This window comes from Symphalangus syndactylus, chromosome 22 (genome assembly GCF_028878055.3).
Source record: "Symphalangus syndactylus isolate Jambi chromosome 22, NHGRI_mSymSyn1-v2.1_pri, whole genome shotgun sequence".
In the NCBI taxonomy this organism is placed as follows: Eukaryota; Metazoa; Chordata; class Mammalia; order Primates; family Hylobatidae; genus Symphalangus; species Symphalangus syndactylus.
Genome location: NC_072444.2, coordinates 18170171 through 18197289, shown reverse-complemented (window position 1 = coordinate 18197289; position 27119 = coordinate 18170171). Strand labels below are relative to the sequence as shown.

Genomic DNA, 27119 nt, shown 5'->3' with positions numbered 1-27119 from the left:
TTTCTGGACCAACCTGGGTAACATAGTGAGATCCCGTCCCTACAAAAAATAAAAATAATAAATAAATGAATAAAATTTAAAAAATAAGTACGCAGAGCAGATGGAGTCATAGGTGATAATTTATAAATGATTGCCAGTTTCTTGGCTACATACGGGTGTTGGTAATTCAGATGTGTTGGGCATTCAGGCAAAATGTATTAAGTGAATTATATGGTGTTCAGAATGATTGCTAGATGTTCACTGTGACTTGAATTAGATGTTATTTGAGCCTCACAGAGCTACAGTTTTGACTCTTTTGTTTATTTGTCTTTTTAAAATTTTTACAATCTTCCTGTCAAGGCAGTAACTCTTTTATACTTAATTGTTCTTAGGTATAGTTAATTACCAGGAAAACTTCATGGATCATACCTAAATAAGTGTTAAGCCATTTAAAGGGCTCACGTGATGTGATGTAAACAATAGTATTCTACATAATAGTTTTAGGACTATATCGAATAATTTTTTTTTTTCTTGAGACAGTGTCTCGCTCTATTGCCCAGGCTGGAGTGCAGTGGTATGATCATGGCTCTCCGCAGCCTTGACCTCTTAGGCTCAAGCAGTCCCCCCAACCTCAGCCTCTTTAGTAGCTGGGTCTACAGGCATGCACCACTATGCCTGGCTAATTTTCTACTTTTTGTAGACAGGGTTTTCCTATAGTGCCTGGACTGGTTTCAAACTCCTGGGCTGAAATGATCCTCCCACCTTGGCATCCCAAAGTGTTGGGATCACAGGCATGAGCCATCACACCTGGCTATTTTAGCTTTAATAATTTTTATATTTTTCTAATTTAAAAGATTCACTAAAATCTCTTACAGCTATTATTTATGAATATAGTATGCATTGTTGTTATTATGATTATTTTGTATGTGTTTAATCCGATTTTCAATATAAGCTCCTGGCAATTAGAGATTTTGTCTCTTTTATTCACCACTATATTCTCAGTACTTGACCTTGCCTGGCATGAAACAGATATTGAATAAATATTTCTTAAATGAATGAATGAATGAACATACTAATACCATATTCAACAATCTCCGAGTATCACAGTTTTCACCATCTAACAAATAAAATAGCTTGTATAGAGCAGAGTCACAGTCAACCTGCCATGAAAGGAAATGTCAATGAAAAATAATCCTTTGTATGTGTAGCTGCTGAGATTTTGGGGCTTTTGTTAACTGTAGCATAACCTAGTGAAAGCTCAGTGAGACAACATATAGAATATACGTGTACAGATAGACCAGCTAGACCAGTAGATGGGATTCCAAAGATAGTTCAATAAGCATTAACTAATGACACCCATATTCTCTTAATTCCCTAACAGAAATAATGGAATTCTTGTTCACTAAGATCTGCCTCAAATATTACTTACTTTGTGAAAACTTCCCTGGCTACTCTAGTATTTAGTCAGGACTCTTTATTTTTTCCCCCCAGGCTGGAGTACAGTGGTGCCATCATAGCTCACTAACCTCTAACTGAAGGCTCAAGGAATCCTCCTGCCTCAGCCTCCCAAGTAGCTGAGACTATAAGTATGTGCACCATGCTCAGCTTATTTTTCATTTTTTATTTTCCGAGACGGGGTCTTACTGTGTTGCCCAGGCTGGTCAGGACTGTTGATTACATATGACAGAAACCCAACCACCTCTAGTTCCCCACCACCTTTCAACCTGCTCTTCCCTGGGTCTTCCCAGTCTCCGTAAATGGCATCTCCATCCTTCAAGTTGCCGAAGCCCCAAATCTCAATGTTAACCTTGATTTCTCTCTTTTATCTCACAGGCAATCTGAAGGCAAATCCTGTTTAGACCCAGGCGAAGGTTCCTGGTGACCCAGGCTCTCACCAGCCAGTTGTCCCTTGCCGTCCTCCTGAAGGTGTCTGAAGCTTCAGTGCTTTATGTTCTTGGCCTCCACACTGGGGATGCCACTGACTCCCACTGTCCAGGGCTTCCAGTGGACTCTCCAAGGCCCTGATGTAGAAACTTCCCCATTCGGTGCCCCAAGAGCAGCCTCACATGGTGTGGGCCGACATCAAGAGCTGCCAGATCCAACAGGTAAAAATCCCGAGGCATTGCCAGCTCGGTGGGGTCAGATAGTCCTCTTTCTATTATGACTCAGATGTTAAGGGAGGATGCCAAGGTCCCTAAACATTGCAGGGCCTTGCCTGGCATGAAACAGATATTAAATAAATATTTGCTAAATGAATGAACAGATATCCACAGCGTGTGCTGCCCATGACCTGCAGTGCCGTGGTCAGGTGGAAGTGATTTTAGTTCAGGAGAGGACAGTGTTCTCTCCAGGACTTTTCCTTACTAGCTAGATCTGTGTCCCTCTCCTCGCTCTTCCCCTCTCACCCCCCATTCTCTGTCCCCATTTCTCTCTGTTTCCACCCTACTGACCACTTTCACCTGCTTTCTGCTCTTCAGCTTTCGTGGCTCACCCCCTCCCTGTCCACCTGCCTCCCCCAGGCTAAGGCCCCTACACTGTCCTGGGTGGGGAGATGTGTCTGGTTTTAGGCAGTGCCCTCTGGATATGTCCAGGATGGGGAAACATGGCTCAGTTGCCAGTATAATGGGTTAAAAGTGGCCACTTTTGAAGGCCTTTCCCATCTCCCATTCCAGAATCCTGTAGGACTTAGAATTTATGGGCCACAGTGGAATTCTTGGTTTCCCAGGACCTTGTGGTGGACGCCTTCTTTCACTGAGCATTCATGGGGTGACTATTAGGTACCAGGCCCCGCTCTGGGCTAGAGGCCCCACAGTCAGTAAATCTCAGGTCACTACCCCACGGAACCCACCACTACAGGCATTGAGAGGGGGAGAAAGAAAGGGGCATGGCCTGTTTGTGTTCTTCTCATGTGGTCACCCACAGGTCTTGGGGGAGTGGGAGCCAGTGCAAGGAGAGAAGTCCAGTGAGAAAGGCAAATGGATGACATCAGACCTAGGGGCTGAGGCCCCCAGCTGCAGCCAGGTAGCTTCTGGAGAGGACAAGGAGCAACAGGGAAGTTCGTGTCCTGGTGTTCTGGGCTGCACTGTCTCATCTCATTCTTGTGAGCACCAGAACTTATCCAAAGACAAGACTCAGTGTCTCTGGCAACAGTGGGCCAGAGACAGAATGTGTGAATTTCAGAGGAAGGGGTTGTACCCCATGGAAACAGTATATGGTTTTACAGTAGCGCATCTTTCTCTAATAACTGGCTAGCATGTTCCTGTTCATGGAAAATATTGGTGGTGTAAGTTTCCCCACTGTTCTCATCTTCATGTAAATTTGTTCATTTCCTTCCTTCCTTCCTTCCCTACTTCCCTCCAACTCTCTGTCTCTCTTTATTCATTCCCTGCCTCCCTCCCACCCACCCCCTCTCCCTCCCTTTCTTTCTCCTTCCCTCCCTCCCTTCTTTCCTTTCTTCCTTTCTTCTTTTCTTTTTCTTTCTCTCTCATGCTTTTTCTTTCCTTTTTGTTCTCTCTACTTTTTTGAAGAGATCACACTGTACTGAAACCTACATTATTTACCAAAATCTCTGCATCTGCTTCTGTCTTGCAGGCAGAGAGCTCATCCAGTAGCCCTTAGCTCTTCCTAGCCCCCTCCTTTGATTTATTGGTGCCACTGGGGCAGCTGCTGAGTCTCAGTGGTTTCTAGTCTTCACCAAGTTCTGCCCACCCAGATGGTTTTTACCTGTCCTTACCAGAAACCTGCACTGTCTAGATTGCTGAGGCTGCTTCTCCTTAACCGATCTGCTATCTGTATTCCGGGGGCACGCCAGGGTTAGAGGTAAATGGCACAGGCCTTGAAATCTCCAACTGCTCTGACCCCAGGTTGGTGCACTTCAATGCCAAGTACTAACCACACAATAACAGGATGCCACCAAAACCTTGATATGGGGCTGCTGCATCCTAATTAAAACAAATTAATAGACTTTTTTTTTTTTATAACAGTTCTAGGTTTATGGAAAACTTGAGTGGATAGTACAGAGAGTTCTCCTAGGCTCCCCTGTCCTCCAGCACACAATTTCTCCTATTAGTATGTTGTATTAGTGTGGTCCATTCGTTACAATTGATGAACCACTGTTGATACGTCATTATCAACTAAAGTCCATAGTTTACATTAGAGTTCATTCTTTGAGTTTCACAGATTATGGGTTTTGGCAATTACATAATGTCCTAAATCCCCAATACAGCATCATGCGAAATAGTTTCACTGCTGAAAATTCCCTGTGCTTCACCATTTCATACATCCTCCTCTCCTCCACAGCATTATTCATAATAGTTAAAAAGTGGAAACATCGGCCGGGCGCGGTGGCTCACGCTTGTAATCCCAGCACTTTGGGAGGCCGAGGCGGGCGGATCATGAGGTCAGGAGATCGAGACCACGGTGAAACCCCGTCTCTACTAAAAATACAAAAAATTAGCCGGGCATGGTGGCGGGCGCCTGTAGTCCCAGCTACTTGGAGAGGCTGAGGCAGGAGAATGGCGTGAACCTGGGAGGCGGAGCTTGCAGTGAGCCAAGATCGCGCCACTGCACTCCAGCCTGGGTGACAGAGCGAGACTCCGTCTCAAAAAAAAAAAAAAAAAAAAAAAAAAAAGTGGAAACATCTTAAGCCACCATCAGTTGATGAATAAACAAAATGTGGTATAACCATATAGTGGAATATTATTTGGCCATAAAAAGTTGAAGTACTGATGCAGGCTAAAAAGGATGAAACTTGAGAACAATATTCTAAGAAGCAGATAGAAAATACCACGCTTTGTTATTCCATATAGAGGAAGTGCCCAGAACAAGTACATCAATAGATAGAGAAAGTAGATTAGTGGTTGTCAGAGAGCGCAAGAAGGGGGGAATTGGAGAGTGACTGCCCATAGGTACAGGCATGCTTTCTGGGATTATGAAAATATTCTGGAATTAGGTAGTGGTGATGGTTGCAAAAGTTTTGGAATATGTTAAAAGATACTGAAATGTATGCTTAAAAATGGTGAATTTTGTGATATATAAATTATACTGTAGAAATAATAATAATACCAACAGTAATAAAGCAAGGTGTCTTTCTACATCTCCATGTCCTGTATTTTCATTAAAAATGAATAAATAAATAAATAAGCATTTCAGGGCCAGGTTCAGTGGCTAACTCCTGTAATCCCAGCATTTTTGGAGGCCTAGGTGGGAGGATCGCTTGAGGCTAGAAGTTCAAAATCAGCCTGAGCAACATAGCAAGACCTTGTCTCTATGAAAAATAAAAAATTAGCCCGAAATGGTGATGTGTGCCTAGAGTTCCAACTACTTGGAAAGCTGAGGCAGGAAGATCGCTTGAGGCCAGAAGTTCAAGGTTGCAGTGATCTGTAATCACCAATGCACTCCAGCCTGGGTGACAGAATAAGACCCTGACTCAAAAAAAAAAAAAAAAAAAAGCATCTCACTTTAATAGTAAGTGGCCAAAATATGTTGCTGGCTGCATGTTTTGAGGAAATGTGTTAGATGAAAGAAGTTAAATTCCAGAAGTTTTCCTTTTTTCAGAAATGAGGTATAGGAGAGAGAAACACATACTTGGAAAGAACTGACCCAGCTGAATTGGAAAATGTGGGAAGGAGATGGGAAGAGGCTGGTCCACCTGAGATCTGGCTCCAGGACTTACAGCAAGGGGAACGTGGGCAAGTTACAGACTCTCTGTGCCTCAGTTTCTTCAGCAAAACAGAATCATCCCATAAACTGTAAGGTCAGTGCTATCAGTGGGTCCCCAGATTGACTGCACATCTGAGTCATGTTAACAAACACATTCCAGGCCCCACCTGAGCCCTCTGAATCAGAATCCCTGCAAGGAGGACAATGAACTTGCATTTGCACTGACTTTCCCAACTGTTTCTTACTTTGGTCACCTTGGGGGTAGGACCCATTGAGCTGCACCACATCATTCCAAAGCCAAAATGCAACAGCAGAACAAGAATATTTTCAATGCAGTCTCTAAAGCAGAGGAGAAACTGTTGAGGGAACCTAGAAGTAAAGGAGATCTGGCTTGCTGGGCTCCATTTAAACTTTGAGTATAGCAGAGACACGAGCCCTTCGGGACACATGCCTGACACAGTGACACTCCAACTTCGGAAGAGTGGAAGCCCTAATTTCAGATTCAAGCATGCTTTGAGTAGAAATTAAGTTTACCTCTTTTTGCACAGCAAGATGGCCAGTCTTTCCTAAGCTGCTCACCTTACAAGAAAAAGAATTGTACTGCTAAGAATTCAGACTTCAGCAGTCATAGGTAAGTAAGGAAGTCTTATAAATCTATTTTAGTCACCTAAGAAGACACTAGAAATTTAGCAAGTTCTTTCACTTTCAGGACAGTTGTGTTCACTAGATCAGAGGCACTGAGACATGAAGAACAGACCCCTAAAAAGGGAAAGTGTTCCTTTCAGTTTTAGGACATCACTGGAATATTAGGGAAGTGGAAACACAGCTGCCCACTCTACAGTATGGGTTGCTTTTGTGTCTGGAATGTGCCTAACGTCCTGATCTCTGTGCCCTTTTCAGGGAGCCTTGGGAGGAGCCCGAATCACTGATGGAATTGGACAGTGCATGGAGATGGTTCAGCAGGACGAGGGTAAGTGCAGGGGCAAGTCCAGGTTATACTGAGAGACAACTAGTGGCGCTGACGGGGACAGACAAAGATAAAATCAAAAGTTTGTGCTTCATCTTCAAAAACTCAAACTAATAACAAACTTGGCCTTATGAGAAATAAGTATGTTTCTATTTACATGAGAGTTTAATGTCAAAACAGGAATCAGAAAAATATTAAGTCCAGGGCATAAAACCTAAACCATTGCTCATATTTATTCTTTCTAAACAGAGCAAAGTGTAAAATCTTCTCCATAAAATGCACATTTTGGTTATGAAAAGGCCAAAATCTTAGTGAGAATCATTGGTATTCCATAGAAGAGTGAATTAAACACAGCCAAGGGAAGACCCAAGTCTCATACTTCTCTTGTATATTCCAGAGTTCTAGGGGAATTCCAGGTGATAGAGGTTATTTCCAATAATGTTAAAGCAAGGTTGCAGACACTTGGGAGTTTTGGTCCCAGTAGGGGAGGTCACACCTCTGTCCTGGAAAATACTACAGGAATGTATACTCTTCCTATGACTCATTCTGCTCATTCTTCCAGCATCACAAAAACCAAAAAAAAAAAAAAAAAAATGGAAATATGTCCAAATACATGATTTGCTATCCCTCTTCTTCAGGTTTCTTACCTGTTACTTACGGATAATAGCATTACCACAGGATTATGATGAAGATACAATGTCCAAATATGAGCACAGTTTTGAGCAAAATGCCTTGTACGAATTGGTCAATGAACAACTAGTAAATAATTATGTGAATACTGAATTATATGGATCCTATGAATAATTACTGAATAATTACTGTGATTGCTTTTATTGGCAGTGCTGAAAACTCATCCCTGTGTGACCTCAAGTAAGCCATGTAACTCTGTGAACCTGCAGTTTTATCATTTTTAAAATAAAGAAACATGACAGATTTTCATTATGACACAGAATATCAGGTCTCCCAGATGCCAGAAAATACATTACTTGAAGCCATTGATACGTCTTAAAGCAGTATCCTCACAGTGTCATTGGAGGACAGTGTGGGCTGCAGAGAGACACGCTTTGAAATGGGATTGACCCAGTCCTCCTTCCTACACTTCCACATGAATGCTGGGCAGCCCAGGATCACACTCACTGCACCCTCAACTCAGGCAAGTCCAGCAGCCAATCTTAGGAGACCTGGGCTACAGAACAGTCTCCCAAGTTCCAGGCTCACAAAACCTGGGTGGGGATGAAAGCTGAGAAAGCGAGGAGGTGGTTCAGGGGATCACTCTTTCCTACTCATTCCTCTCATCTCAAACTCACCTTCTACTGCAACACTGAGGATCACCAACCAACCGTGACCATAACCTTGATCTTGCCATGTTCTGTTAGTGGAATGAAACCAAAAGTCCATGGTGTTAGTCCAACTTAACAAAACAGATATCAAACCATATTCCATAAGAACCGCTCATGGCCCTGTTCTTTTCAGTATATGGGAAAACAAAATGGAAACAACAAAATAGCATGAGGTTTATGAAACTTCCCAAGATAGATGGTCACACATGTTTTCAGGAGATCTCTATAGAAATGATTTTGATCACTTGATAACTTGAAAAGAGCTCTTGCGACACTAGAATGACATCCATAAGTGACAAGTATAAAATGTGCTCAGTGACATTAAAAAAACATCAACCCACATAGAGGAAGAGCTCTGGACATAGGGATGTCAAACTGGTCTAGAGTGTAATGAAAAGCCAAGATGGTGCCCCAGTAAGAAAAAAGAAATCAACATAACAATGGGAAACAGCAAGAAGAACACTGAGACAGGAAAGACAACATTCTTCACAAGTGAATTATTCATTCACTGACTAGTGGATACAGACAAAACTGCAGAAGACCCAGAGGAAATCAGGGCAGGCTAAAAGTTTGATATCTTACACTTGTGGAAAAGCCTTAAGATCTGTTTTAACTCGGAGCAGGTGGGGTGACATCATGACTACCATTAAGAAAATATAACCTGTTGGGAAACTGTTTCTGCCTTGATGATGTTGCACAGACAAGCGATAAACAGTGAGGAATGTGCTTAGATGTATTGGGAAAGAGATGGGTCTGTGGCATTGTCACAAGGGTACACGAATACTGAGAGTGAATTTTGAAGGAATGATCCCAATTGGTGGTGACCCTCAGGTGAGACCAGGGTGCCTGTGTTTCAGCAGAGCCTTGGCAGTTGGAGTGAGGGCTCCTAAGATTCCATGACACCCCCACGTTCTAATTGTGTTGTAGCAACTGCAGACCATTACCTGGCACACTGGCCACACCCTTGCTCACTCTTGTCGGAGACTGAGCTATTGGCAGTGCCTTCAGCTCTGAGCTCAGGAACCGTGAACATTGTTTTTGTCGTTAAGGATCCTAAAGTGCTGTGGAGACTGATCACTTTTTTCTCAACAGTAAGTTAAGAATTTCAGTACTGACATCCCTCAGTCCTAATTAAGCCTATTTGATTTCACCAGTTTTTAACCCATCATATGTTTGGGTGTCTTCTCCCCAGTCCCTGGCCCCACCTCTTCTGCCACAAATGTCAGCATGGTGGTAGCTGCCGGCCTTTGGTCCAGTGAGAAGGCAGAGATGAACAATCTAGAAATCAACAAGAAATCGCACCCCCAGCTGGTAGAGAACAAACAGGAGTTCAGAAACCTCCAACAGAAATTTCTTGTAACTCAAGTGGCCTACTTCCTGGCCAAAGGGCAGAATAATTATGGTAAGTCCTGTAGGCTCACCTTCACAAAAGTGGTGAATGATGTCTTCTCTCTGAGAAACTAAATGCTCTCTCCATCAAAAATAATTTCAACCTTCCCATACTTCTAGGACAATGGAAATGGGCATTTGCACATTTTGTTAAATTTGGAAGTCAGAGGTACCAAAGTATTTAGCAACTTTCCACGTTTCCAGTCAGGTGGGGGTGGGCCTAGATTTAAAATCGCACTTAATTCATTTCGGACACAGGCACAGACCGACCTGTTTTCTCCAAGAGGCTAAATCGTGTTTTCAAGAATCCTCTCTGTCCCGTATAAGATCCGGCAGACAAATAACATCTAGTCTGTTGTTCTAAACGTCTGGGACTAGTGAACCCTTATTCTGTTCAAGCTTCTGTTGCGGCCCAATAGGCAAAGCTCTGTTCTAGGGACCCTGAGAGAAACTTGGTGATAGTACACAGTACCCGCTGTGAGGGGCTTCAAGACGAGTCTGCTCCTAATGGAACCTATGGTATCTATAAGTGACAGCATCAAGAGCAGGGAGTAGGGGCCGTGCACGGTGACTCACTCCTGTAATCCCAGCACTCTGGGAGGCTGAGGCAGGCAGATCACGAGGTCAGGAGTTTCAGACCAGCCTGGGCAACATGGAGAAACCCCATCTCTACTAAAAATACAAACATTAGCTGGGCGTGGTGGCAGGCACCTGTAATCCCAGCTCCTCGGGAGGCTGAGGCAGGAGACTTCTTTGCACCCAGGAGGCAGAGTTTGCATTGAGCCAAGATCATGCCATTGCACTCCAGCCTGGGCGACAGGGCAAGACTCGTCAAAAGAAAAGCAGAGAGTACCCTGGTGAGAGGGAAGTCCTGCTTCCTGGGGCACAGGCTCTTGTTCCTAAAGAGGAAGAAAGATCGCACCCGAGAATGTGTGGAAGTAGCAGTGCAGTGTGCAGAGCAGGGACCCTGGGCCTGTCTCCTGGGCTCCATCCAAGTTGCTTGTCTGGTCTGTCCCTCAGTTTCCTCATCTGTACATAGGGTACTATGGAAATACCTACCTCTGTAAATTGCTGCAATGAATTACATGAGCTATTTTTTGTCAATCTCCTACAACGTTTATTGGCACAGAGTAAACGCTATCTATTAGTTCTTCATTCTACTGTTTCTAAATTAACACAAACCTTATTAGTATTTGGGCATATTTCCTTCATGGCCTTATGTCTCATATTTTATGCTTCAGATACGATTCTTAAAATCACATCCGAAGATATGATTTAAAAATCCAAGATGTTTAAGATCTTTGACATATTTGTCCTTGAAATTCCCAGTAAAAGGGAAACCATCAGTCCCATAGTCCGAAGGGCCTTCCCGAATGTACAGGAAACCACTGCTTCATGCCTCAGTGCAGTGTTTTAGAGGGGAGGCTGCAAGGCTTGTGAAAGTGGCCCCGCATTCAGAGTCAGACCTCAGGGGCTGTGAATTCTGACTCCACTTCATGGTGGTTGAATCATCTTATCAACTTCCTTGTGCCTTGAGTTTCTGTTTCTTCGTCTCTAAATTTTGGAGGACCAGATGCCAGAAAGTCGGGAGACTGAGGAGTAAAGATGTGGAAATCCCTGGCGAGAGCCTGGTACTGGGGACAGTTTTGTCCTTGGGATGGACCTGGCTCCTGCGCTGTAGGCAGTGACCAGAGCAGCATGTCTAGGCTTTCACTGAGGCAGGCGTGTCTGTCTTTTCTCAGAGTATGAAGACTGCAAAGACCTCATAAAGTCTATGCTGAGGGATGAGCGGCTGTTCATGGAAGAGGAGCTTTCACAGCAGCTCAGGTGAGGGGGCCCCGTGGGGACAGGCAGGTGGGCTGGTGTGTAAATCTGTGAAGTACAGCAGCTCGTCGGGGAGAAATAAGAGCTAAGCTGGGCCAGGGGAAGGGCAGGAATTGCCATGGCAGGCTCATGACACACAAAGATTTATCAAGCAGAGAACAAAGATGATAATAAGTTGTGGGTTGCAGTTGTTTCTCAGAGCCTTATTTTCCGTTTTTCAAACAAGTAATTGTTGAGGTGAAATGCGCATGACACAAAATTAACCAAAGGAGTGGGAACCACCCAGCAGCCTTCAGTATACTCCAAATGATGTGCCATCACCACCCCACTTACCCTTAGTCAGAATCACCTCCTGACTGACTGCGGCTTCTCATCCTTTCACTCCATCAATGTTGCCTTCTCGAGCCTGTCATTCTTCTCTTTCATCTTTTCAATTGGTCCCATCTGCACCTGGCCTCGTTTCTGTCCATGGCTTTGTATCTAGTCGCTGCAAGATGCACTGTGTGTATATGCACATGGAAATGTCCATGGGCAGAGTGAGGAACTGAAAGGATGGATGTCTTTTTGAAACTGAATTAGGAAGGGACCTACTTTTGTTGACAGAAGAGACAGATGAATGGAACATCATGGGGGATCTTCCAGGAGCCCTCTCTCGTATGGAGGAAGCCTGTGAACCGTTTTTTATTCTTCCTCTTGGCCTCAGACATTTCTTTAAACACGTGCTGACCTTCTGCTTGGAGGTCTCCTTGAGGACATTGTTTCAGAAATCTGTGTCGCAGTATTAGAACTGATCGCTCATCCCTTTCCACTGTTAAATTTTCTCTACTATCTCACCTTAGGCAATATGAAGTCCTGGTTTTCTCTCGGGAACGGCAGCTCACCCAGTTAAGCGTGAAGTTACGGGAAGGGAGAGATGCCGCCCGCTCATTGATTGGGCATCTCCAGGCCCTTCTCACTCCGGATGAGCCCGACGAGTCCCAGGGGTGGGACCTCCGAGAACAGCTGGCTGAGGGATGTAGGCTGGCACAGCGCCTCTTCCAAAAGCTCAGCCGAGGTAAGGTGGCCATAGGTCCTGATGACCCAAAACCCCAGGCTTATGAGAGACTCCAGACCTCCATACTTTCGCAATGACAGTTGTAGCGGTGGTGTTTTTTTCCACTAAACATATGTGGCCATGACATGACCAGGACTTCCTGGGTAGGAACAGAGATGGGAAACCCGTGGGGTTGGAGGTCACAGTATTGCAAATGTCCCTCCTTCCTTGATGGAAGGTGGTCTTTGGAGCAAGAAGCAGCACGTTTCTAGTTTTAAAGGACAGGAAGGAGGCTGTGACAGGAGCGTGCTTGTTAGAGTGAAAAGAGCTCTGCACTCAGAAGGCAGGTTCCCAGGCTGTCTCTTTGGCAATGTTCTTAGTAACTGTCAGTGAGTGAGTGATTTATCCTTCCTGAGTTTCTCTGTCTCCATCTGCAAAGGCACGCAAATTGTCTCTTGCAAGTGTCTGAAGCATCCAAATGTGGGAACACTTAAGACTGCTTTTCAAAATGAGATAAAGCCCCTTGCTGTGTGGTGTTGCAAAAGGCACTTGATGTGGGGGCATTTGGTGGTAGGAAGTGCTTCAGACTGGAGCCCTCCCCATAGAGAGAATGTCCCTGAATAACACGGCAGAAGCCACATGAAGGAGGGCCTGTGAAGTCTCCTGATGCATAGAGGACTGTAGGACAAGTTTGTCCTCTCCCAAGAGAGAGAATCAGGTTTGAAATGTGAACCGTGACAGGACACCAGGCCTGTGCCCGGGAATCAGATCTGTAGCGGGATGGGGGACACAGCTGCCAAAGTCCAGAGAGAGGCTGCAGAAGCCTCCATCATATGGAGAGCAAAAGGTCTTTTCCATATTTGGCCACATCTTGATGATGGCACTCCAGATCAGAAATGCATTGCCTGATGGATCAGGAAACCATGCCAGGGCATTTTGTGAAAGATAAAACAAGAGAGCTTTCAGCTGAACAGTGACCCATGCCTAGATGTTCATGTCTCTGTGCCCATTGGGCTGACTGCGCTTGCAGAGTGTGAAGTGGGAAATATCTGAATGAACACTTCTGTATTTACAGAAAATGACGAAGATGAAGATGAAGATGTTAAAGTTGAGGAGGCTGAGAAAGTAGAGGAATTATGTGCCCCCAGGTAACACTGAATAATCGGGAGCAAGTAATGGGTGGTAACATATGAAAAAGATCTAGGAGGCACACCCTCTCTGGCATCTACGATGGGCCAAAAGCCTGCATTCCCTTGGCGACATTATGTGAAATTCAACGCAGCTTAGACACAGGGTGTGGCAGCTGTTGTGTTTCTCTGTGTGTGGCAGGTGTCATGCCTGTACCGTACAGGGATAGCTGAGCCTTCGTCCTCCTCGGCTCCTATCTGTCCAGTGCAATGTGCACCAGTTGCTCTCTTCCTCTCTGGCTCCCATGGCAGCCATGCTCTGTTGCAGAGAGAAGAGGATTGCCTGTTCCCTCTTAAAGGGAACCTCCTGTTTGCTTTCTGGGGCCACTCTCTTAATGCCTCCTGTCAACACCAGCCAGGACTCCCTGGGGTCCAGTCCCTCTGTGTTTAATCTTCTGTCATCTCTATCCCACCTGGCTCATCAGGGAGGTGCAGAAGGCTGAAGAACAGGAAGTCCCTGAGGACTCACTGGAGGAATGTGCCGTCACTTGTTCCAATAGCCACGGCCCTTATGAGTGCAACCAGCCTCACGGGAACACCAAAATCACATTTGAGGAAGACCAAGTCGACCCACCTCTAGTTGTAGACAGTGCGTCCTCTGATGATGAGCGGCAGGATGCTCCAAACCTTCTCCCAGGTAGCCTCTATTTTCCTTGTGTCTCATACCTCTGTGTAGGCTATGGAAGATGAATTGTGAGGACAGGCTCTATACATACATATTGGTTTAGTCAGACACTAGGATGGAGCTAGGTGCGGTGACTCACACGTATAATCACAGCAATTTGGGAGGCCCAAGTGGGAGGATCATTTGAGTTCAGGAGTTCAAGAACAGCCTGGACAATATGGTGAAACCCATCTTTACAAAGAATACAAACAGCTAGCCAGGCCTGGTGTTGCGTGCCTATAGTCCCAACTGCTCAGGAGGTTTAGGTGGGAGGATTGGCTCAGACAATCCTCCCACCCCCATTCACTACTCTCAGGCTAGACTGTCTGTCCTTTTCATTGGTTTGTCTTAGCTATTCATAAGAAGTCTCTGGCCAGGGGCGCTGGCTCACATCTGTAATCCCAGCACTTTGGGAGGCTGAGGTGGGCGGATCACCTGAGGTCAGGAGTTCGAAACCAGCCTGGGCAACGTGGTGAAACCTCGTATCTACTAAAAATACAAAAATTAGCTGGCATGGTGGTTGGCGCCTGTAATCCCAGCTACTTGGGAGACTGAGGCACGAGAATCGCTTGAACCTGGGAGGGCACACGTTGCAGTGAGCTGAGATCGCGCCACTGCACTCCAGCCTTGGCGACAGAGTGAGACTCCATCTCAAACAAAAACCCAAAAACCAACCAAACAAACAAAAACATTTAAAAAACAAAAAACAATCTGTTGTGCTACACACAAACATTGGCCGCTCATGGGGTCAACAACCCAGGGCCCAGCCTTACTTTGTAGAAACTTATAAGCAAGAAAAGGGTAGAAGTGTTTATGTCCTGGTTTCAAGGTGACTGCATAGCTAAGACAAGTTGACTTAAAGGAGATCAAGACTGGAGATGAGAAGAGTGAAACCAGGGAAACAACATCTTCAAAGAAGTGGACGAGGCTGCAGTGACATCCCTCAGTCCTGATTAAACCTACTTGATTTCACCAGTTTTTAACCCATCATGTGTTTGGGTGTCTTCTCCCCAGACCCTGGCCCCAGCTCTTCTGCCACAAACGTCAGCATGGTGGTATCTGCCGGCCATTGGTCCAGTGAGAAGGCAGAGATGAACATTCTAGAAATCAACAAGAAATCGTGCCCCCAGCTGTTAGAGAAGAAACAGGAGTTCAGAAACCTCCAACAGAAATTTCTTGTAACTCAAGTGGCCTACTTCCTGGCCAGTGGGCAGAATAATTATGGTAAGTCCTATAGGCTCACCTTCACAAAAGTGATCAATGATGTCTTCTCTCTGAGAAACTAAATGCTCTCTCCATCAAAAATAATTTCAACCTTCCCATACTTCTAGGACAATGGAAATGGGCATTTGCACATTTTTTTAATTTTGGAAGTCAGAGGTACCAAAGTATTTAGCAACTTTCCACGTTTGCAATCAGGTGGGGGTGGGCCTAGAGTTAAAATCGCACTTAATTCATTTCAGACACGGGCACAGAACGACCTGTTTTCTCCAAGAGGCTAAATCGTGTTTTCAAGAATCCTCTCTGTCCCGTATAAGATCCGGCAGACAAATAACATCTAATCTGTTGTTCTAAACGTCTGGGACTAGTGAACCCTTATTCTGTTCAAGCTTCTGTTGAGGCCCAATAGGCAAAGCTCTGTTCTAGGGACCCTGAGGGAAACTTGGTGATAGTACACAGTACCCGCTGTGAGGGGCTTCAAGACGAGTCTGCTCCTAATGGAACCTATGGTATCTATAAGTGACAGCATCAAGAGCAGGGAGTAGGGGCCGTGCACGGTGACTCACTCTTGTAATCCCAGCACTCTGGGAGGCTGAGGCGGGTGGATCACGAGGTCAGGAGTTTGAGACCAGCCTGGGCAACATGGAGAAACCCCATCTCTACTAAAAATACAAACATTAGCTGGGCGTGGTGGCAGGCACCTGTATTCCCAGCTCCTCAGGAGGCTGAGGCAGGAGACTCCTTTGCCCTCAGGAGTCAGAGTTTGCATTGAGCCAGGATCATGCCATTGCCCTCCAGCCTGGGTGACAGGGCAAGACTCGTCAAAAGAAAAGCAGAGAGTACCCTGGTGAGAGGGAAGTCCTGCTTCCTGGGGCACAGGCTCTTGTTCCTAAAGAGGAAGAAAGATCGCACCCGAGAATGTGTGGAAGTAGCAGTGCAGTGTGCAGAGCAGGGACCCTGGGCCTGTCTCCTGGGCTCCATCCAAGTTGCTTGTCTTGTCTGTCCCTCAGTTTCCTCATCTGTACATAGGGTACTACGGAAATACCTACCTCTAAATTGCTGCAGTGAATTACATGAACTATCTCTTGTCAATCTCCTACAACGTTTATTGGCACAGAGTAAACGCTATCTATTAGTTCTTCATTCTACTGTTTCTAAATTAACACAAACCTTATTAGTATTTGGGCATATTTCCTTCATGACCTTATGGTCTTATGTCTCATACTTTATGCTTCAGATATGATTCTTAAAATCACATCCGAAGATATGATTTAAAAATCCAAGATGTTTAAGATCTTTGAATATTTGTCCTTGAAATTCCTAGTAAAATCGAAACCATCAGTCCCATAGTCCGAGGGGCCTTCCCGACTGTACAGGAAATCACTGCTTCAGGCCTCAGTGCAGTGTTTTAGAGGGGAGGCTGCAAGGCTTGGGAAAGTGGCCCCGCATTCAGAGTCAGACCTCAGGGGCTGTGAATTCTGACTCCACTTCGTTGTGGTTGAATCATCTTGTCAACTTCATTGCTGTGCCCTGAGTTTCTGTTTCTTCGTCTCTAAATTTTGGAGGACCAGATGCCAGAAAGTCGGGAGACTGACGAGTAAAGATGTGGAAATCCCTGGCGAGAGCCTGGTACTGGGGACAGTTTTGTCCCTGGGATGGACCTGGCTCCTGCCCTGTCGGCAGTGACCAGAGAAGCATGTGTAGGCTTTCACTGAGGCAGGCGTGTCTGTCTTTTCTCAGAGTATGAAGACTGCAAAGACCTCATAAAGTCTATGCTGAGGGATGAGCGGCTATTCGTGGAAAAGCAGCTAGCAGAGCAGCTCAGGTGAGGAGGCCCCGTGGGGGCAGGCAGGTGGGCTGGTGTGTAAATCTCTGAAGTACAGCAGCTTGGCGGGGAGAAATAAGAGCTAAGCTGGGCCAGGGGAAGGGCAGGAATTGCCATGGCAGGCTCATGACACACAAAGATTTATCAAGCAGAGAACAAGGATGATAATAAGTTACGGGTTGCAGTTGTATCTCAGAGCCTTATTTTCCGTTTTTCAAACAAGTAATTGTTGAGGTGAAATGCGCATAACACAAAATTAACCAAAGGAGTGGGAACCACCCAGCAGCATTCAGTATTCTCAAAATGATGTGCCATCACCACCCCACTTACCCTTAGTCAGAATCACCTCCTGACGGACTGCGACTTCTCATCCTTTCACTCCATCAATGTTGCCTTCTCCAGCCTGTCATTCTTTTCTTTCATCTTTTCAATTGGCCCCATCTGCACCTGGTCTCGTTTCTGTCCATGGCTCTGTATCTAGTCGCTGCAAGATGCACTGTGTGTATATGCACATGGAAATGTCCATGGGCAGAGTGAGGAACTGAAAGGATGGATGTCTTTTTGAAACTGAATTAGGAAGGGACCTACTTTTGTTGACAGAAGAGACAGATGAATGGAACATCGTGGGGGATCTTCCAGGAGCCCTCTCTCGTATGGAGGAAGCCTGTGAACCGTTTTTTATTCTTCCTCTTGGCCTCAGACATTTCTTTAAACACGTGCTGACCTTCTGCTTGGAGGTCTCCTTGAGGACATTGTCTCAGAAATCTGTGTCGCAATATTAGAACTGATCGCTCATCCCTTTCCACTGTTAAATTTTCTCTACTATCTCACCTTAGGCAATATGAAGTCCTGGTTTTCTCTCGGGAACGGGAGCTGACCCAGTTAAGCGTGAAGTTACGGGAAGGGAGAGATGCCACCCGCTCATTGATTGGGCATCTCCAGGCCCTTCTCACACCGGATGAGCCCGAGTCCCAGGGGTGGGACCTCCGAGAACAGCTGGCTGAGGGATGTAGGCTGGCACAGGACCTCCTCCAAAAGCTCAGCCCAGGTAAGGTGGCCATAGGTCCTGATGACCCAAAACCCCAGGCTTATGAGAGACTCCAGACCTCCATACTTTCGCAATGACAGTTGTAGCGGTGCTGTTTTTTTCCACGAAACATATGTGGCCATGACATGACCAGGACTTCCTGGGTAAGAACAGAGATGGGAAACCCATGGGGTTGGAGGTCACAGTATTGCAAATGTCCCTCCTTCCTTGATGGAAGGTGGTCTTTGGAGCAAGAAGCAGCACGTTTCTAGTTTTAAAGGACAGGAAGGAGGCTGTGACAGGAGGGCGCTTGTTAGAGTGAAAAGAGCTCTGGACTCAGAAGGCAGGTTCTCGGGCTGTCTCTTTGGCAATGTTCTTAGTAACTGTCGGTGAGTGAGTGATTTATCCTTCCTGAGTTTCTCTGTCTCCATCTGCAAAGGCACGCAAATTGTCTCTTGCCAGTGTCTGAAGCATCCCAATGTGGGAACACTTAAGACTGCCTTTCAAAATGAGATAAAGTCCCTTACCGTGTGGTGCTGCAGAAGGCACTTGATGTGGGGGCATTTGGTGGTAGGAAGTGCTTCAGACTGGAGCCCTCCCCGTAGAGAGAATGTCCCTGAATAACACGGCAGAAGCCACATGATGGAGGGCCGGTGAAGTCTCCTGATGCATAGAGGACTGTAGGACAAGTTTGTCCTCTCCTAAGAGAAAGAATGAGGTTTGAAATGTGAACCGTGACAGGACACCAAGCCTGTGCCTGGGAATCAGACCTGTAGCGGGATGGGGGACACAGCTGCCAAAGTCCAGAGAGAGGCTGCAGAAGCCTCCATGATATGGGGAGCAAAAGGTCTTTTCCATATTTGGCCACGTCTTGATGGTGGCCCCCCAGATCAGAAATGCATTGCCTGATGGATCAGGAAACCATGCCAGGGCATTTTGTGAAAGATAAAACATGAGAGCTTTCAGCTGAACAGTGACCCATGCCTAGATGTTCATGTCTCTGTGCACATCGGGCTGACTGCGCGTGCAGGGTGTGAAGTGGGAAATATCTGAATGAACACTTCTGTATTTACAGCAACTGCCGAAGACGAGGATGAGGATGTTAAAGTTGAGGAGGCTGAGAAAGTAGAGGAATTCTGTGCCCCCAGGTAACACTGAATAATCGGGAGCAAGTAGTGGGTGGTAACATATGAAAAAGGTCTAGGAGGCCCACCCTCTCTGGCATCTACGATGGGCCGAAAGCCTGCATTCCCTTGGCCACAGTATGTGAAATTCAACCCAGCTTAGACACAGGGTGTGGCTGCTGTTGCGTTTCTCTGTGTGTGGCGGGTGTCATGCCTGTACCGTACAGGGATAGCTGAGCCTTCGTCCTCCTCGGCTCCTATCTGTCCAGTGCAGTGAACACCAGTTGCTCTCTTCCTCTCTGGCTCCCATGGCAGCCATGCTCTGTTGCAGAGAGAAGAGGATTGCCTGTTCCCTCTTAAAGGGAACCTCCTGTTTGCTTTCTGGGGCCACTCTCTTAATGCCTCCTGTCAACACCAGCCAGGACTCCCTGGGGTCCAGTCCCTCTGTGTTTAATCTTCTGTCATCTCTATCCCACCTGGCTCCTCAGGGAGGTGCAGAAGGCTGAAGAACAGGAAGTCCCTGAGGACTCACTGGAGGAATGTGCCGTCACTTGTTCCAATAGCCACGGCCCTTGTGAGTGCAACCAGCCTCATGGGAACACCAAAATCACATTTGAGGAAGACCAAGTCTACTCAAGTCTGATTGACTCATCCTCTCATGATGAATGGTTGGATGCTGTACACATTATCCCAGGTAGCCTCTATTTTCCTTTGTCTCACACCTTTTCCTATGCTGAGGAAGATAAACTGAAGACAGGCTCTATTCACACAAATTGCTTTTAATAAAATCTATGATGGGATTCTATACAGCGATATCAGGGGGGTTTTCTGTCCTTCTCAGCTCGTGTCATACCTTTGTCTCCCAGTTCCCAGTGTCAAGTTACTGAACCCCAGACAAGTGTCTCAGTCTCATAGTCACCTGAGTGGAAGAGGTACAGAGGAAGTATCTGTGAGGCCTCGTAGCTTCGGTTCCGTATCTCTTGTCACATGTGATTAAGTCGTCTGTCCCTGAACAGTGTCCATGGAGTTTCTGTGCCTTTTTAAGGAGACTGGCAGCCTTGCCTTTGTATTTGGAAGTATTGTTCCCCAGGCTTCACTGCTCTCAGCTTTAATCTTCCTTTTTTCTTTTTTTTTTTAGTAGAGGCGGGGTTTCACCGCGTTAGTCAGGATGGTCTCCATCTCCTGACCTTGTGATCCGCCCACCTCGGCCTCCTAAAGTGTTGGGATTACAGGCGTGAGCCACCGCGCCCAGCCTCTCAGCTTTAATCTTGATCTCCTTTAAGTCAGCTTGGTTAGCTGCACAGTCACCTTGAAATCAGGACAGAAACTTTTCTTTTTTACTTTGCTGATATTGTTCCGTAAAGCAAGGCTGGACCCTGGTTCTCCACCCCATCAGTGCAATGGCTGACCCAATGTTTCTTTGTAGCATCATAGATTCTCTCTTTTTTTTTTTTTTTTTTTGTGATGGAGTCTCGCTCTGTCACCCAGGCTTGAGTGCAGTGGCTCCATTTTGGCTTGCTGCAACTTCCGCCTCCCGGGTTCAAGAGATTCTCCTGCCTCAGCCTCCTGAGTCGCTGGTACCACAGGTGCTCAGCACCACATCTAGCTAATTTTTGTTATTTTTAGTAGAGACGGGGTTCCCTCATGTTGGCCAGGCTGGTCTTGAACTCATGACCTCAAATGATTCACCTGCCTTGACCTCCCAAATCACAGATTCTTTTTAATGCAAGAGTTGTTAGAATTTATCTATCAGTCGAGTTTCATGTGTAGGTCCCTCTAAACACTTAATGTCCACGTTACCTGGTGATATAAGTCAGTATTGCAACAATACTCCTAGAAAATTGTTTGACCAATTTTTGGCGATTTTGGGGGAAGAGTTTTGTTTAACTTTGTATAGACTCAGGCAGGGAATATGGCATTATGGTCTACCCATAGAGGGAAATTTTGGCCTGTGGGTCTGGAAAGCAGGGTCATCTACTTCTCACCAGAGTTAATCTAGGGCACCCTAGAATACTCCTGTCAGAATCCATATTATTGCACTGAGAATAGTTATGTCCTTGTGCTATGACTGGACACTGATTTGGTCATATGTGAAGTGTGAATTGCTTAATGTGACCTGCTTCTCTGAATTTATTCACAGAAAATGAAAGTGATCATGAGGAAGAGGAAGAAAAAGGGCCAGTGTCTCCCAGGTAATGCTGTGGAATTGTAGGCTGTTAATTCAATAGTGGCAGCTGGAGATTGTAGATTGAGAGAAAATGAAGCAGTGAATAGAAGTTTTTCTTCCATTTACTCAGCTACAAGTTGTCCTTATTAACAAGGTTGTACATCATTTGTGGCCCTTGTGTTGGTTTTAATTTCGTAGTCCTCTCAAGATAGGAACTTGCAATCAGATGAGCCAGGTGAACTAGCCAAACAGAGATTTCTTGGTGATCCTTTAAAAAAACCAGCTCCTGGATTCACTGATTTTTTTGAAGGGTTTTTTGTGTCTCTATCTCCTTCACTTCTGCTCTGATCTTAGTTATTTCTTGCCTTCTGCTAGCTTTTGAATTGGTTTGCTCTTGCTTTTCTAGTTCTTTTCATTGTGATGTTAAGGTGTTGATTTTAGATCTTTCCTTTCTCTTGTGGGCATTTAGTGCTAGAAATTTCTCTCTCCACGCTGCTTTAAATGTGTCCCAGAGATTCTGGTATGTTGTGTCTTTGTTCTCATTGGTTTCAAAGAACATCTTTATTTCTGCCTTCATTTGGCTATTTACCTAGTAGTCATTCAGGAGCAGGTTGTTCAGTTTCCATGTAGTTGTGTGGTTTTGAGTGAGTTTCTTAATCCTGAGTTCTAATTTGATTGCACTGTGGTCTGAGAGACAGTTTGTTGTGATTTTTGTTCTTTTTCATTTGCTGAGGAGTGCTTTAGTTCCAACTATGTGGTCAATTTTGGAATCAGTGTGATGTGATGCTGAGGCGAATGTATATTCTGTTGATTTGGGGTGGAGAGTTCTGTAGATGTCTATTAGGTCTGCTTGGTGCAGAGCTGAGTTCAAGTCCTGGATATCCTTGTGAACCTTCTGTCTCATTGATCTGTCTAATATTGACAATGGGGTGTTAAAGTCTCCCATGATTATTGTGTGGGAGTCTAAATCTCTTTTTAGGTCTCTCGGGACTTGATTTATGAATCTGGGTGCTCCTATATTGGATACATGTACATTTAGGATAGTTAGCTTTTCATGTTGAATTGATCCCTTTACCATTATGTAATGGCCTTCTTTATCTCTTTTGATCTTTCTTGGTTTAAAGTCTGTTTTATCAGAGACTATGATTGCAACCCCTGCTTTTTTTTGCTTTCCATTTGCTTGGTAGATCTTCCTCTATCCCTTTATTTTGAGCCTATGTGTGTTTCTGCACGTGAGATGGGTCTCCTGAATACAGCACACTGATAGGTCTTGACTCCTTATCCAATTTGCCAGTCTGTGTCTTTTAATTGGGGCATTAGCCCATTTACATTTAAGGTTAGTATTGTTATGTGTGAATTTGATCCTGTCATGATGATGTGAGCTGGTTATTTTGCCTGTTAGTTGATGCACTTTCTTCCTAGCATCGATGGTCTTTACAATTCGGCATGTTTTTGCAGTGATTGGCTGGTACTGGTTGTTCCTTTCCATGTTTAGTGCTTCCTTCAGGAGCTCTTGTTTTTTTTTTTTTTTTTTTTTTTTGAGACGGAGTATCGCTCTATCGCCCAGGCTGGAGTGCAATGGCGCAATCTCGGCTCACTGCAAGCTCCGCCTCCCGGGTTCACGCCATTCTCCTGCCTCAGCCTCTCCAAGTAGCTGGGACTACAGGTGCCCGCCACAACGCCCGGCTAATTTTTTGTATTTTTAGTAGAGACGGGGTTTCACCGTGGTCTTGATCTCCTGACCTTGTGATCCGCCCGCCTCAGCCTCCCAAAGTGCTGGGATTACAAGCGTGAGCCACCGCGCCCGGCCCTTCAGGAGCTCTTGTAAGGCAGGCCTGGTGGTGACAAAAATCTCTCAGCATTTGCTTGTCTGTAAAGGATTTTATTTCTCCTTCACTTATGAAGCTTAGTTTGGCTGGATATAAAATTCTGTGTTGGAAATTCTTTTCTTTATGAACGTCGAATATTGGCCCTCACTCTCTTCTGGCTTGTAGGGTTTCTGCAGAGAGATCCACTGTTAGTCTGGTGGGCTTCCCTTATTGGGTAACCCGACCTTTCTCTCTGGCTGCCCTTAACCTTTTTTCCTTTACTTCAACTTTGGTGAATCTGACAATTATGTGTCTTGGAGTTGCTCTTCTCGAGGAGTATCTTTGTGGTGTTCTCTATATTTCCTGAATTTGAATGTTGGCCTGCCTTGCTAGTTTGGGGAAGTTCTCCTGGATAATATCCTGAAGAGTGTTTTCCAGCTTGGTTCCATTCTCCCCGTCACTTTCGGGTACACCAATCAAACGTAGATTTGGTCTTTTCATATAGTCCCATATTTATTGGAGGCTTTGTTCATTTCTTTTTACTCATTTTTCTCTAAACTGCTCTTCTCACTTCATTTCATTAATTTGATCTTCAATCACTAATACCCTTTCTTCCACTTGATCGAATCGGCTACTGAAGCTTGTGCATGTGTCACTTAGTTCTCGTGCCATGGTTTTCAGCTCCATCAGGTCATTTAAGGTCTTCTCTACATTGTTTATTCTAGTTAGCCATTTGTCCAATCTTTTTTCAAGGTTTTTAGCTTCCTTGCGATGGGTTTGAGCATCCTCCTTTAGCTCAGAGAAGTTTATTACCGACTTCTGAAGCCTCCTTCTGTCAGCTCATCAAAGTTATTCTCCGTCCTGCTTTGTTCCATTGCTGGTGAGGAGCTTTGATCCTTTGGAGGCGAAGGGGCGCTCTGGTTTTTAGAATTTTCAGCTTTTCTGCTCCAGTTTCTCCACATCTTTGTGGTTTTATCTAATTTTGGTCTTTGATGCTGGTGACCTACAGATGGGGTTTTGGTGTAGATGTCCTTCTGTTGATGTTGATTCCTTTCTGTTTGTTAGTTTTCCTTTTCACAGTGAGGTCCCTCGGCCACAGGTCTGGTGGAGTTTGCTGGAGGTCCACTCCAGACCTTCAAACAGGGATTTCTTGGTGTTGCCTGTTCTCTCCCATGTGTTTAAATCCAGGGAGAGAATGTATATAAGCTTTCTGCTTATTGTGTGTTAGTATGTTTGCTAGTATTTGTGCAAGCAAAGAAATTGAAAAAATAAACATATTATATCAAAATATTAGAAAAAGGGGAATCTTAATACACAAGATCTATGTCTGCACTGCCTCAAGAGCTCTGTTCACTTGAATGCTGCATGTAAAATTCAACCCAATTTATAGGAAGTAGTTGAAGCCCTGTGTTAGTTCTCTGTGCTGCAAGTCATGATGGTAGTTTACAGGGAGAGTCTGGGTGCCCTGCATTGGCTCATCTGTGGCAAATGTACTGAGCACGTGCTGCCCATTTTTGTTCGGTCCTCAGAGCAGTCGCCCTGCAGCCTGCAGTTAGAAGGATAGTTTTATTTCTCTTGAAGGAAAGATGCCTTTGGTTTCTGTGACCACTCCATTCTGTCTCCCACCAGATCATCTGGAAGGTTTTGTTGTCTAATCTCTGTTGGTTTTATCTTCTGTTATCCCTGTCCTGCCTGGCTCATCAGGAATCTGCAGGAGTCTGAAGAGGAGGAAGCCCCCCAGGAGTCCTGGGATGAAGGTGATTCGACTCTCTCAATTCCTCCTGACATGTCTGCCTCATACCAGTCTGACAGGAGCACCTTTCACTCAGTAGAGGAACAGCAAGTCGGCTTGGCTCTTGACATAGGCAGTGAGTACTCCATTGTGAAGGTGATAAAGCTCCACTTCGTGTCCCAGGTAGTCCCCATAATCTCTGGGCCTTGCTCCCCTGGTTGGGCTGAGAGTTGCCATCACTGTGGGTGGAACCTATATATCAATGTAGATTTCAATCACTCTGGAATCGAGTCTGAAGCACAGGCATGGGGTGGGTCAGTGAGCTTTGCCCTCTTCCTAGTCTCAGGCCATGCCCATTTGCCACCCTGGACTGACTGTCAGGACATTGAACTCAAAGCAGGTGTGGCAAACTCACACCAAGCTATGCAGCACATGTCCAGGAGTTGTCTGTCAGATTAGCTCATCTGCATTAAATGTCTCTTGCCAGCTACAAAATTCTTTATTTTTTTATTTTTATTTTTATTTTTTGAGACAGAGTCTCGCTCTGTCGCCCAGGTTGGAGTGCAGTGGCGCAATCTCGGCTCACTGCAAGCTCCGCCTCCCGGATTCACGCCATTCTCCTGCCTCAGCCTCTCCGAGCAGCTGGGACTACAGGCGCCCGCCACCACGCCCGGCTAATTTTTTTGTATTTTTAGTAGAGACGGGGTTTCACCGTGGTCTCGATCTCCTGACCTCGTGATCCGCCCACCTTGGCCTCCCAAAGTGCTGGGATTACAAGTGTGAGCCACTGCGCCCAGCCTCAAAGTTCTTTATGAGTTTTTTTTTTTTTTTTTTGAGACGGAGTCTTGCTCTGTCACCGAGGCTGGAGTGCAGTGGCGCAATCTCGGCTCACTGCAAGCTCCGCCTCCCGGGTTCACGCCATTCTCCTGCCTCAGCCTCTCCGAGTAGCTGGGACTACAGGCGCCCGCCACCATGCCCGGCTGATTTTTTTTTGTATTTTTAGTAGAGACGGGGTTTCACCGTGGTCACGATCTCCTGACCTCATGATCCGCCCGCCTCAGCCTCCCAAATTGCTGAGATTACAAGCGTGAGCCACCGCGCCTGGCCATGAGTTTTGTTTTCAAAGCATATCTGTGTGGTTCTTTACCTGCCCAAGGCCAGCGTCACCCTTGTCTACCTCTCAGTGGAAGATGTGACCCAGGTTTCACTGAATTTATCCCCATTTTCTGTGTCTTGTAAGGTGGCTTATTTTAGCTCATCTGTCCATCGTCTTGCTGGTATGTTTTCTAGATAAATGGCTGACTTTTCACCCACAAAAGCCATAATAGCTGATGCTTCTGTGTAGAACCAAGTCTCATTTTGACTCAAGAGCTGCTACATTGCACCGCTCCATCAAATCTCAGTGTCCACCATCTCGTAAACTATGAAATCCTGGGTATTTGATGAGAGAAGCTTGAATATTGCAGTATCTCTCCTATGAGGCATTAGAACAATTTGCCTCAAATCTATTGGAAAAACATTGCTCATCTGTGTACACAAACCTAGGACAGAGCACACTGGGAAGATCACATTCCAAAACGGGGGGATTTTGCCCAAGGCTCATGAAAGGAACCAAGTCAGTTCTCTCAAGGCTTGACCTCAGGCCTCCTGGTATATTTCTCTCAAAGTCTCCTGTTCTCACACTGAGAAGACTGATGTCCCTGTGTTAGGATTGGACAGAGGAATGTTTCTGTGTGCAAGGAAGAACTGCTTCATGTAAGAGGCCCTGTCTGAATTTATTTGCAGGACATTGGTGTGATCAAGTGAAAAAGGAGGACCAAGAGGCCACAGGTCCCTGGTGAGTCTGAGAAATTGTGGACAGTTAATTTGATGTTGACACCTGGAGACGCCCAGTCCAGGGAAAACAGTACATGCCGAAAATAATGATTTCATCTTGTCAGACAAGTCTGAATTATGCCTACTAACATTGCTTTTGGTTCTCTCTTTACAGTAAATGTTTAGGTTTCCATTTCTTCCTCCCCTTATCATTTACTAATGTATCATAGGTTAACCATACCTCAGAAGCTGTACCCTTATGGCAACTGCATGAAATTTTAAGCACATTTGATGGAAAACCATTGAGCTCACTCTTCTCATGATCACTGTTTGCTGTGTGTCATGAGGGCACTAAC

At 45.5% G+C, this 27119-nt stretch overlaps 2 protein-coding genes across 5 annotated transcripts in view; one reads left to right on the top strand and one right to left on the bottom strand.

Moving 5' to 3' along the window:
* The window catches only part of LOC134735664 (uncharacterized), a gene marked incomplete at its 5' end in the record, with an annotated part of 51086 nt that overhangs the window by 5637 nt on the left and 18330 nt on the right, over positions 1-27119 (bottom strand). The window lies entirely within an intron of this gene.
* The window catches only part of LOC134735631 (neuroblastoma breakpoint family member 3-like), a 35308-nt gene that overhangs the window by 2859 nt on the left and 5330 nt on the right, over positions 1-27119 (top strand). The window contains exons 2-18 of one of the 4 annotated variants that reach the window (XM_063631717.1): positions 1813-2084; positions 5536-6271; positions 6541-6610; positions 7448-7477; positions 9140-9349; positions 11079-11163; positions 12000-12214; positions 13269-13341; positions 13806-14017; positions 15059-15268; positions 17006-17090; positions 17927-18138; positions 19193-19265; positions 19730-19935; positions 21382-21433; positions 24921-24973; positions 26734-26785. In XM_063631717.1, coding sequence (XP_063487787.1) covers positions 6586-6610; positions 7448-7477; positions 9140-9349; positions 11079-11163; positions 12000-12214; positions 13269-13341; positions 13806-14017; positions 15059-15268; positions 17006-17090; positions 17927-18138; positions 19193-19265; positions 19730-19935; positions 21382-21433; positions 24921-24973; positions 26734-26785 — 1793 coding nt within the window. In that variant the 5' untranslated portion in view covers positions 1813-2084; positions 5536-6271; positions 6541-6585. Of the gene's footprint in view, positions 1-1812; positions 2085-5535; positions 6272-6540; positions 6611-7447; positions 7478-9139; positions 9350-11078; positions 11164-11999; positions 12215-13268; positions 13342-13805; positions 14018-15058; positions 15269-17005; positions 17091-17926; positions 18139-19192; positions 19266-19729; positions 19936-21381; positions 21434-24920; positions 25085-26733; positions 26786-27119 lie in introns of all 4 variants that reach the window. The other 3 variants (XM_063631716.1, XM_063631719.1, XM_063631715.1) reach the window with 3 other exon arrangements.